General features: G+C 43.1%; 1 protein-coding gene and 1 pseudogene across 2 annotated transcripts in view; both read left to right on the forward strand.

The window, feature by feature from the left end:
• The window catches only part of Ntrk3 (neurotrophic receptor tyrosine kinase 3), a 360,980-nt gene that overhangs the window by 305,992 nt on the left and 42,644 nt on the right, over positions 1–12,344 (forward strand). For both annotated transcript variants that reach the window (XM_005357742.2, XM_005357743.2), the window contains exon 15: positions 3,059–3,302. In XM_005357742.2, coding sequence (XP_005357799.1) covers positions 3,059–3,302 — 244 coding nt within the window. The remainder of the gene's footprint in view (positions 1–3,058; positions 3,303–12,344) is intronic.
• Positions 11,943–12,090, forward strand: LOC113457358 (annotated as a pseudogene).

The following is a 12,344-nucleotide window of genomic DNA, read 5'->3' on the forward strand; positions in this document are numbered from 1 at the left end:
CCTGCCTCTGCCTCCCAAGTGCTGGGATTAAAGGCGTGCGCCACAAATGCCCGGCTATCTCTATCTCTTTTGATCTGTGATTTCAAGTGCGCACTCCTGTGGCTGGTTTATGTGGTTCTGAGGATGGAACTGAGAGTTTTAAATATGCTAGACAAGCACTTTATTTTATCTCCAGACCTAACCCTTTAATTCTTATGCATTGCCTCCTTTCTAGCTAGACTTAGAATTTTGTATTCACAGTGAGACACCTGTACTTTTCTTCTTGGCTCTCAGATGGACTGAGAAGAAGAGTAAGGCCTGGGGTATATCCTGTGAGGATCTCAGGTTGAGACTCACAACCCTGGTTTTAGGGCTGTCTGCTCTCTTGCCCTAATGTGGGAAATGTCTTAAGTGTCTCACTTGTCAAGTGAGATTAGTATGTTATGTCTTTAACCTGCTCCCCTCCCCTGAACAGAGACTTTTTGATGATGAATGTGAAGGTATCAAATTATAAACTCAACAGAAAGCAGAGGTGATTGATAAAGAAAGGGCATTTTATATTCAGCTAAATTCTACTTGTCAGAATTCAGACTTTGAGAAAGGAAAGGGTAGAGTCAGACTTGGAAAGAGTTGTCAGATCTCTCCTTATGAGTCAGGGGTCCAAATAACTGCCCTAGAGATACCGAGAAAACCCATTAGATTCTCTATATCTCTGGAACTTGAATTCAGAATGAAATTGATTCCTGGAGAACTCAGTCCTTAGTGTAAGAGGAATGGAGGCTTATCTTAATTATAAATGGATCAAGCTATGACCACTTCATGGAGCTGTTGCTAGAAGCATTGGGTGGCAATGTGTCTGTAACTCCTGGATGCATTTTATATGCAGCAAGGTACTGAAAGAATGGTGGCTATTGTAAAAGTCACTTCTATTATTGTTACATTATAAGAGCTATGAGTCGAGAGCTTCTAGATGATTCCTTTATATGCATAATCTCCCTCATCCTGTACTTCCACTTCTCTGCCCTACATCACAACACCTTCTCCAGAGATAATACAGCTGATTCTCCAGTCCAAAGCACAGCCAGAAGGGCTCAAAAACTCCCAGTTCCTGTCTATTTCTTTATTCCAAGGAAAGATAAGGAATACAAAACAGAGGAGGGAGGAAGGGGGAGAAGCAAGAGTAAAGTCCAGGGCAGAATAAACACAAAGTTTAAGGGGAAAAAAAAAACAAGACAAAAGAAATAATTTCTTACCATTGTGACCAACTATTTGACAAGAGGCCCCTTAAGGGCAGGGGGGATTGATTTTGACTCACAGTTTGAAGGGATGCAGTTCATCACAGTGGAAGACATGGTGCTGGCACATGGGGTCGTATCATATCTAAAATCAGGAGTAAGAGAGTTTGGACCAAGAAGAGTTTGGGGTATAAGCTGAATGATACCCTCATGCCAGCGACCTGCTTCCTCTACCAAGGGTTTGCTTCTCAGGGGTCCCTCACCTCCTAAAAATGTTCCCTCATTAGAGACCAAATATTCTGACTGTCTCTTGAAAGCATTTTGCATTTGAGCTGTAAGCAGATACACGTGGCAAGAAGTTGTGTATGCAAAGAATTCCTCACCCCTTCATTCTCCAAAGCAGGAACGTAAGAAGAACGTAGTGATACTTCTGTGTCTGTCTCTAAAGTCTCTTCCCAAAGATAGCAAGGGGATCAACTCAAATTAAGGCCAACAGTCGCTCCAGGTATTCTGTGGCAACTGCTGCCCAGAATTCCAGGGGTGGTCCAGATTCTCACCTGTCTTTCTAGGCTCTGTTAGTCAAGCCCAAGCTTCTCTCCAAAGCTAAAAACTGAAAGCCTGGGTCACATCAACCCTTGCTAGGAGTGGGCTTGCAATGTTTTTTCCAAAGTGCCCCGTGCTTGACCCCTGGGGTCAGTTCTACCTGCTAACATGTCTCCCGGGTTAGTGGAGTTTGGGGCTGGCAGGAGTGTATCCTGGTATACTGGAGTGGGAACTGGCCTCCTGCCACATCCCTGGCTAGCTGATTCAGTTGCTTTCCTATGGAGGGAGGGGGGGCAAGGCCCACCAAAGATAATAAACAGAGTGTGTTCCTATTTAATGGCACTTCTCAGTGGAAATTGGAGAAGCAGTAAAGCAGGCCAGGCCTTTGCTGTGCGCCAAGGCTCGTTGGTACTCCACTCTCCGTAAATAAGGGCCCCGATGTGGTTATGGCTCATTGGCCCTTCGGCAGGAAAGAGGGAACACTGAAAGTGACCGACCTGACAGGGCAGGGTGTTATCATAACACAGACAGGCTTGATTTGCGCGTGGGAGGGAGTGTGGGGCTCCCAAGGAGACAGAGGGTTTCTTCACCTTGCCTTGCTTTTGGTATTGTGGAGTTGTTAGAAGTGCGGAGCAAGCCTTACAGCTTGGGGTTGTGGGTTGCCTATCAGCAGTATCAGCATGGGGAGCTTGTCAGAAGTGCAAATGAGGGGCACTGCATAGCCAATCAAAACTCCAATGGGCGAGGCCTTAAGATCTCTTTAAAATCCTTCTTAGACCCCTTATGGCAGCTTTTACAGGTGAACACATATTTATAGTCATAGATAAAATTCACAGTATGCCTCTTGGCTACCATATAGCTCTTTTGAAATATCTAGGACTTTGGTTGAGCTTTCTAATCATTTTGTGCCTCAACTTAAAAAAAAATCAGGGTATGAAGTTTAAATATGAAGATTGAATGAATGTATTTAAAACTATCAGAAAAGCTTTTGACATATACACGCAGTAAGGGTTAGTGGTTAACTTATTAATTACTCTAGAATAAGCACCTAGCATCTGAGAAGAATTAGGTGGTAGTTAGTGAATGAGGTTTGTTTCCTCCTCCAGCTGAGTACATCTGTTATCTTAGTGGGGATCTTATAGTTTCACCCATAGCCACACTCACTAGAAACAGGCACAGGTAGCCTGGAAAGGAGATTTCTTTCATTTCTGCAGGACATTCAAGCGCACTGAAAACCACCACGTCTTTGCCTTTGATCTATCGAGTTCTCTCTGCTCCATCTCTCTTCCCCCTCCTTGCAGGGCCCATGGGCCAGATGCGATGATCCTCGTGGATGGGCAGCCACGCCAGACCAAGGGGGAGCTAGGGCTCTCACAGATGCTCCACATCGCCAGTCAGATCGCCTCGGGCATGGTGTACCTGGCCTCGCAGCACTTCGTGCACCGGGACCTGGCCACTAGGAATTGCCTGGTTGGAGCCAACCTACTGGTGAAGATTGGTGATTTCGGCATGTCCAGGGATGTTTACAGTACTGATTACTACAGGGTAAGGAGACCTTCCCAGCTGCAGGACTCCGTTTCCAAGCTAGTGCCTTGCTTACATGTCTGTCATTGTCCATTAACCCTGTCACTATGGTGCACGTGTATGCACACGCATGCTCACATATGCACTCAACAGCTATCTTTTCAGCCACTCCTGCATCTTGGCATATCATGGCAGGCCATTTCTCCTTCTTCTTTGACATTAGGCTGGACTCTGTCTATACATTGCAATAACCTGCACACTATGATCGTACTGAATCTATGCAAACAGAGTTGGATACCTATAGCCTACAGCTCTATGTTCAAGCAGACACCCAGACAGTCTAACTTGGTGCTTTGTCAGTATTCCAACCCATCCCCTGACCTAGCCTCACTCACATGTTTTATTCTCTGAAATTACCCCATGATTATGTGAGAGTGATCTTGTTTCCAAAGGCAGATCTTTCTGGACAATGAAACCCAAAGTAAACTAGAAGGGGTCAGAACATTGCTAAACATTATCCTACTGGCCTTGGGGAAAAAAAAGAAAGTAAAGCATCTTGTCAATTTCTGACTCTGAAGAAAGGGTGGCCCTGGAGAAAGGCTGACTGTGAGGAAGCTTCATTTGCATACAGTTATTTATCTCCCACTGCAAGATCTTTACTCTCATTTACGGGGAATCTCCTTATCACACAACACTGAGGTTTTGTATGTTATTATGGCCAGGCTAAAGGTGAATAGCCATGAATGGCATTTGTCCCAGAAAGAAAAACATGGGTACAACTTGATGCCTACAGATGGGGTCATGTCTGCAAGCTGATTGGGAGACACCTCCTTCTGCCATAAGGAAGATGGATGTTGCCTATAGTGGCACTTACCTGTAATCTCTATTCTTGAAAGGTTGAAGCAGGAGGATCTAGAGATTAAAGTCAGTTGACAGAGAGACACCTTGTCTCAGAAAAAAATAAGAAGGAAAAAAAAGTTAAAATAGGGAAGACTTACTTTGGGAACTTTGACAAAGGGAGGAGTTTAGATTTGTGGTATAGGACAATATTGCACAACAGAGAATGTTTTCTTCTGTGACACATGAACAAAATTACCACAAACCATAGACCTTATGATGATACAAGAATACTTCTCGAATTTCCAGAGGCTCAGGCAGCTTTCGTGTCTATTAAAGGCTGGCTCTGTGGCTCATAAATGGTCTTTTTGTTGTGTTCTCCTATGGTAGAAAAGGCAAAGGGTCTCCTCAAGGTTCCTCTGTGAGATCACTAAATCTAATGATCTAATGACCTTATAAAAAAGTTCTGCTTCCAGTCCTTCTCCTAATATCATTACCTGCCATTCTTCTGCTACGAACCAAATGTTTGTTTCAGCTTGGGGACTAAGGAAACATATCAGTCAGTTCACAGCAGGAGAACGGAAGCCAATTGTCTAGTCATGGTAGGAAACAAATTATCATATTGTGAAGTATTATCTTGTTGCCTGATCTTGGTAAACCAGGAGGCTAGAATTTGGGGCTAACAAGTACATATGTTCTTGTTAGATTTATTGGGTGCTCCTGGTAACATTGTGATATGTGATTGACTGCTCAGGTATGGATACTGATTCCTCAAGGAGCTTCAGCTTAATAACAGTGCAGAAGAAAGTGGGATGTTTTAGAAATGTCCTTTATGATGACTTCAGAGTGTCTTCTTCATGGTTCAACCAAAGGATAGCAAACCACGGGCTGTCATGAACACACAGAAGGCAAAATAAACCAAAGCTGGTAAAAGCAGCCTGTCCCCAACAAACTGGCTGGATTTAATCACCCATCCTACCAGGTATCCCTAGATAGAGGAAAGGGAGCACAGTGTGGCACACCCACAGGTTGATGGTCAGAAAAGACCTATCAGGATGTACAAAAACATAGTCTTCAGCATTCAGACACTTCTTCCCACCAGGCATATCCAAAGCTTGGGGTGTGGTTACTAAGGACATTCATGGATCATAGAGCCTAGCTGAAGTCATTTAATTGTCTTCTGTTCTATAGAGTGAGGTTTCCTGTCTTGCCTGGCTCAATTCAGATCTATAGTGGTGTTGACGATAGTAAGGGATGGCTTGCTGGTTTTTGTTTCTGTGCAGGGAAGATGTTTAATTATAATTTCTTGGTCTCTATGGACTCTACCAGGTCTTAGGGGACCATATCAGACCAGAATATACAAACTGAACTTTGAAACTGGCTTCTTGGGTTGCACTTAATATTTTTCCTTTGGACTAAAGGTTTAAAAAAGCCATAAAAAGAACACTATTCAAATGGTACACCTTCACCGTTGCTTTAACACCCATGAGCTGTACTCTAACTCATGGCAAAGCATCGAGGAGTAAACCGAGCTCATTTCTTTGGGTGTCAGGCCGTAACTTAAGGATGTGAGGTCAATGGGACTTGTCCACAGTCCAGCTATCTTGAATTCTCTCTTCATAAGCTCCAAGTCAAGCTCTTAGCTGAGACTAGATGACTTGAAAAGATATGTCTTTGCTTCCAGGGAAGTATGAAAGGAAGGAGGATAGTTATTTGCATGAAAGTGGCCACTCTCAAAGATCAGATTGGATCATCTCTCTCTACTTGTTTACTTACAATGCCTTGATGTATGCTTACACCCCTCCTCCTACCCCAAATCTTTTGAAAAATGAAAGACAGGAGTACATATACCTGAGGTCACAAAAATGTCCCCAAAGTCTTATCCCCTTTGGAAGACATTGGTGTTACTAAAGAATTCTTGGATTTGGAGCTAATGTCAGCTATGTTTACTCTCTAATGTTCAGCCGCCATCAGCACCATGTGCGCACTGCCTCTATTCAATTTTCTTATTTTGAAAATTAGGAGAAAAATATTTACCCAGCGGAGGTATGTTTATGTTAAGTAAGTTAGTTTGTGCAAAGAGCCTGAAATGCAATACTTACTAGACAAACTATTGCTTTTACTGCCTCCTCAGCACCCCTCACACCCAAAACAAGAACACTGGAAATATAGTCTCATTCCCAGATGGGATTCTTGGATCAGAAAGTGGCGCTCCTGACCACTGGAAAATAAACTAGGCTCGTAGAGCTGCCCCAAAGGAGTGGGGTTAAGATGATCACCTCAAGGAAAATTCCTTCCCGAGGTTTCAACTTCCATAGAAATAGTGAGGGGGTCATCAGCATTGCCCTTCTTCTGGCAAGCATTTATATGCTCTTGCTTCCAAATCATGGAGCTCTGCCTGTGTTCGAGAGATTTATGTAAGACGTTCTTGTTCAGTATACACTGGCTAAGGCCCCAAGGAATGTAGTGATTTAGCAGATAGACAGAACACTATGAGGATGCTCTCTGTAACCTGGGTCTAATTTCTGCCACTCTACTATGTTTGATTACTAGAACTGAGAACTTGCTGACTACTCAACTTGCTAACTAATGTAGATAAATACAGAGTATTTAGATGTGTGTGTGTGTGTGTGTGTGTGTGTGCGCGCGTGCGTGTGTGCGCACACATGTGCATCCATGAGCATGCCTATGTGAATGTATGCATTGTCAGCTTGGGTTTGCTCACTCTGTAAAGTGTACACCGAAGGAGGTCATGAGGAGAGGCAAAGATAAAGGTCCTTCTTATAGGTTTCCCTTTTCATTTCTAATTTCTTAAAACAAAGAGGCGCCATCTGGCTCATACATAAATGGTGTATGCAAATGATTTACAAAGGTGAACTGCCAAATTTCTTGTTACACATTTAGCTCGAAAAAACAAACATGCCCGCATCGAGTCAGTGGAGCAATTTCTTCTCTTCTTACCACAGGCTGGATGGCAGCCACCTTTTCCTCCTGTGGCTCACTGATGCTTCCAAGAGGGCCTGTACACGGGCTTTGACAAAGGTTTCTTTGCAGATACCACGCTTCCCTTCTTAGATCTTCAGAGAACTCAGAGACATTGGTGATCAGATGTCGAGTTAGATAAAATTGCAGGCATCCTGAAAAGGAGCAGGTTGAGACTCCAGAGCAGGCCTACTTTCAGGTGTGTTTATTGAAGAAACGGGCAGTCAGTGGAGCTCTGGAGGGGACAGGAGTAGAGGGGGGATAGATGTTATGATTCAGAGAGCCCAAAGTGGGGTCACTCTGCTGCCCCCGTGCTTAGCGTCATGCCGGACTCTCTGTAGAGTTAATGGAATTATTGGTGAAGGAAAACATGTGTGTTCAAGGTTGAGCAGGAAATGGATCAGACCAGAGAGGAGCCCCATGGGCAGTCAGACGCCCAGCACTGTAATGCTATCCTTTGGCGATCCAGATCAAGCCTTTTCTAAACAAGTGGATACAGCATCTGGGAAGAATGCCCTGAGGAGGCAGGCGAGGAGTGACCTGGATTGTCTGAGTCTGGGGTGTGTGCTTTAGGTTAGAAGTGGGGTTCTAACCATAAAGTAGAGCAGTGTGATATCTGGTAATATGACATGAGGTTCCAAGCTGAGAGTTCTGGGGCCTACTTCTCAGCAACTCTTAGACATGCTGAGAATAGTAATCCACAGAACATGGGAATAATTGAGGGCATGGTGGTAGAATATTTCATATATATAGTCATATGTATTTCATATACACACATATTATTTATTTATTTTAAAAAGAACAAACTATCATTTTAAATTTTACTTACCAATCCCAGTTCCCATTCCCTCCCCTCCTTCCATTCCTTCCACCTAGCCCCTCCCCCGCCCTCTATTCACTTTTCAGAGAGGGTGAGGCACATTGCTTTGGAGAAGGTCTAAGGTCCTCCCTACTACATCTAGGCTGAGCAAGGTATCCATCCAAAGAAAATAGGTCCCAATAAAGCCGGTACAAGCAGTAGGGATAAATCCTGGTGCCACTGCCAGTGGCCCCCGTAGTCTGTCCCAGCCATACAACTGTTACCCACATTCAGAGGAACTAGTGGACCTTTACTGTTTTCTTCCCTGTCTGGCAAGAGTTGATGAGCTTCCATTAGCTCAGATAAACTGTTTCAGTGGGTATACCCATCATGGTCTTGACCTCTTTGTTCATATTCTTACTCCTCCCACTCTTCAACTGGATTTTTGGGAGCTCAGTCCAGTTGGTTCAATGCGGGTCCTCTGTTTTCATAAGTTGCTGGATGAAGGTTCTATGATGATATTTAAGATATTCATCAGTCTTGCTCCAGGGCAAGGCCAGTTTGGAAACCCTCTCCTCCATTGTTTAGGGTCTTAGCTGGGATCATCCTTGTGTTTTCCTGGGAATTTCTCTAGTGCCAAGTTTCTTGCTAGGCCCATAATGGCTCCTTCAATCAAAATATCTCTTTCCTTGCTCTCATCAGTATCCTTCCTCCATCTCAACCATCCTGTTCCCTGAAGTTCTCCTCCCCTTTCCCGTTCTCCCCTTGTCTTACCTTCCACCCTCCCCACTCCCTCTATTCCCATGTTCCCAATTTTGTCAGGTTTTCTTGTCTATTTCCTTTTCCAGAAGGATCTATGTATGTTTTTCTTAAGCTTCACCTTGTTACTTAGCTTCTCTAGGATCATGAACTATAGGCTCAATGTCCTTTGCTTTACAACTAGTATCCACTTATGAGTGAGTACATACCATGTTCATTTTTATGGGTCTGGGTTACCTCACTCAGGATGGTTTTATCTAGTTTCATCCATTTGCATGCAAATTTCAAGATGTCATTGCTTTTTCCACTGAGTTGTAAATGTGCCATATTTTTTTAACCATTCTTTGGTTGAGGGACATCTAGGTTGTTTCCAGGTTATGGCTATTGCAAATAATGCTGCTATGAACATAATTGAACAAAGCCAAGAGTGGTATTGCTGTGTCCTGAAATAGGTTGATTCCTAATTTTGTGAGAAACTGCCATACTGATTTCAAAAGTGGTTGTACAAGTTTGCATTCCTACCAGCAATGAAGGAATGTTCCCCTTACCCCACATCCTCTCCGACATAAGCTATCATTGGTGTTTTTTACTTAGCCATTCTGACTGGTGTAAGATGGTGTCTCAGAGTTATTTGATTTGCATTTTCCTTATGGCTAAGGATGTTGAACCTTTCCTTAAGTGTCTTTTGACTATTTGAGATTTTTCTGTTGAGAATTCTCTGTTTAGTTCTATACCCCATTTTTAAATTGGGTTATTTGGAATTTTGATGTCTAATTTCTTGAGTTCTTTATATTGGAGATCAGTCCTCTGTCTGATGTGGGGCTGGTGAAGATCTTTTCCCATTCAGTGAGCTGCCTTTTTGTCTTATTGACTGTGTCCTTTACTTTACAGAAGCTTGCCAGTTTCAGGAGGTCCTATTTATTTACTGTTGTTCTCAATGTCTGTGCTACTGGTGTTTATATTTAGGAAGTGTTCTCCTGTGCCCATTAAGGCTACTTCCCACTTTCTCTTCCATCAAGTTCAGTGTGGTCAAATTTATATTGAGGTCTTTAATCCATTTGGACTTGAGTTTTATACATGGGGATAGATACAGATCTATTTTCATTCTTTTACATGTTGACATACATTTATGCCAGCACCATTTGTTGAAGATGCTTTCTTTGTTCCATTGTTTAATTTTAGCTTTTTGGTAAAAAATCAGGTTTCATAGGTGTGTGGATTAATATCTGGGTCTTTTATTCAATTCCATTGGTCAACCTCTCTGTTTTTATGCCAATACCAAGCTTTGTACAGGGCTGGAGATGCCTATGGAAGTTCCGTTATTGTGGATTGTTTTGGCTATCCAGGGTTTTTGTTTTTCCATATGAAGTTGAGTATTGTTCTTTCAAGGTCTGTGAAAAATTCTATTGCAATTTTGATGGTATTGCATTGAATCTATAAATTGCATTTGGTAGGATTGCCATATTTATTATATTGATCCTATCTACCTAGAATATTTCATTCTATGGGAGTCACAGTTTTCTTACAATGATGAAAATAATGGGCTCTTTGGTTTGAGTCTCTGCTCTTAAAATTCCTATCTTTGACCTTGGGTAAGTTATTCATCCTTTTTGTGTCTCCAACTATAAAATGGGGCCAATAGTTCGTAACACCTGCATTTGTTATAGAGATTACATGTTAATACATATAAAAGTCTTAGGGTGATAACTCAGCTAAATAAGCATTAATTACGATTACTATTATTAGAACTAAAATACCAGTGCCTTCTTTCTTCTGAATAAAGAATTTGCAAAGGTCTTAGCTAACACAGGCTGATCACTGTGGCAAGCAGGTGGGAAACACACAACGGTCTAACATAAAGAGAAGCTTATTTTCAGGTCACAGAGTAGTATTAACAGGTGAATTTTCTGGAGGCATAATACTCCACCACACTGTCTCTCATGCAGGCCAATGGTGATCTGCACTTTGCCTTAGATACTCCAACACTTGTAGCCAGCTGGAATGGAAGAGGGACATTGGGTAATGGGCTTCTTTGTGTGGATTCTCAGATTAGGAATTTCAGCCCCACTCAGCCACCTAGCAAGACTGAGGACTACCCATCAGAGGCAGACATTTTGCTTCCCCATTTGCTTTCTGACAAGAGCTGGTCCTCGTCGGAATAAGCAGACACCACACTCGGTCTTAACCAAGTTGTCCCTGTCAGGGTGGAAACGAGGCCGAGAGCTGCTGGGGTTGGACCACTACTCAATCTCTGCCACTTTAGCTGGGAGCCTATCATAGAATGAGGGAATCACTCTTCCTCGCCTGGTACATCAAGTGGGAGTAAGGACACCTGACGTCTAGACAGCAGGGAAAATATTAACAGCTGGGCTGACAAGTGCTGAAGGATACTGGACTCATTTGACGGGACCTGTCACTATGGTTTCAGGCACTGGGTTTCCTGAGTAGACCCAGGAAACCAAGGAAAGAAAAAGAGCCTTCCCACTCATGAGTCTTTCTAGTGCTCAACTCCTGTTGCTGAGCCAGGTTGTTCCTTGACCGCTTTGAGTTCGTTCTGTTCCTATTTATATAGAACAAAGCAATGAGGACTTGTGTCCCATTCTGCACCATCTTATTGGGAGTCATTTTAGGCCCAGAGAAAAGTCACAGAGGTGGTGGCGTTCTCATTTGCCCTTCATCCAGTTTCCCCAGTGTTGATGAGCTGCAAGGCCATGGCACCTTTGCCAAAATAAGAATTAACAGTGACAAACATTGTTTATTAAACTTCTGACTAAGTTTTCTCCATTTTCGACTATTATTATTATTATTATTATTATTATTATTATTATTATTATAGTCTCAGGGTCCGAGATACCACATTGCATGCCACTGGGGCTTATTTCACAGCAGTGGTACTGTTGATGTGCCTTTATGGGACTTGAGGGTTTATAAAACAGGTTATGAGATGCTCTTTTGTAACACCAAGGTGCAGAGTTGCTGAGAAACCGTATGTTGCGAGTAACCATGTTGTGACGCCAGGTTCAGAAAGCTGTCCTTCGGAACTGTTCCTTCCTGGCCATCCCAGAGGCTACATGTGTACAAGGACAGAGTTAATTTTCTCTGGCAAGGGTTTGGAATAGAAGGCTAGAGGAATCTCGGTAGACTCCCAGTGCCTGGTTTATCCTATCCCAGCATCTGTTCGTTTCTTCAGCTCTTGTACCAGGTGTATGGTGCTCATTAGAAGACAAGGCAAAACACCAAGAAGCCAAAAGAAAGAAATACTGGGCTTCACCAAGATGAAAAGCATACTAACCTGGCAGGGGAGACACCAGGATCGCAAAGAGGTTTTCTAAAGGTGAAGCTGGGAGGCACTGACCCTGTGATTTCCCCAACTCTGGGAAGCATGATGGTACAATTAGTGGCAGTGGAGGACTGCGTTCGTGCTCTCCCCTGAGTAGAAAGGAAAAGCAGAAAGGAAGGAAAGGAAATCTTCCCTTTACAGGACTCTGACAAGAAGCAATAACCAGCTACGGGGAAAGACTGGTCACAGATCATATACCTGACCAAGAACACCTCCCTGGGGAATAGGGAGGCGAATTCCATCTCAATAGCAAGTGAAGAAGAAGAAGAAGAAGAAGAAGAAGAAGAAGAAGAAGAAGAAGAAGAAGAAGAAGAAGAAGAAGAAGAAGAAGAAGAAGAAGAAGAGG

Source organism: Microtus ochrogaster, chromosome 22 (genome assembly GCF_000317375.1).
Source record: "Microtus ochrogaster isolate Prairie Vole_2 chromosome 22, MicOch1.0, whole genome shotgun sequence".
Classification (NCBI taxonomy): domain Eukaryota; kingdom Metazoa; phylum Chordata; class Mammalia; order Rodentia; family Cricetidae; genus Microtus; species Microtus ochrogaster.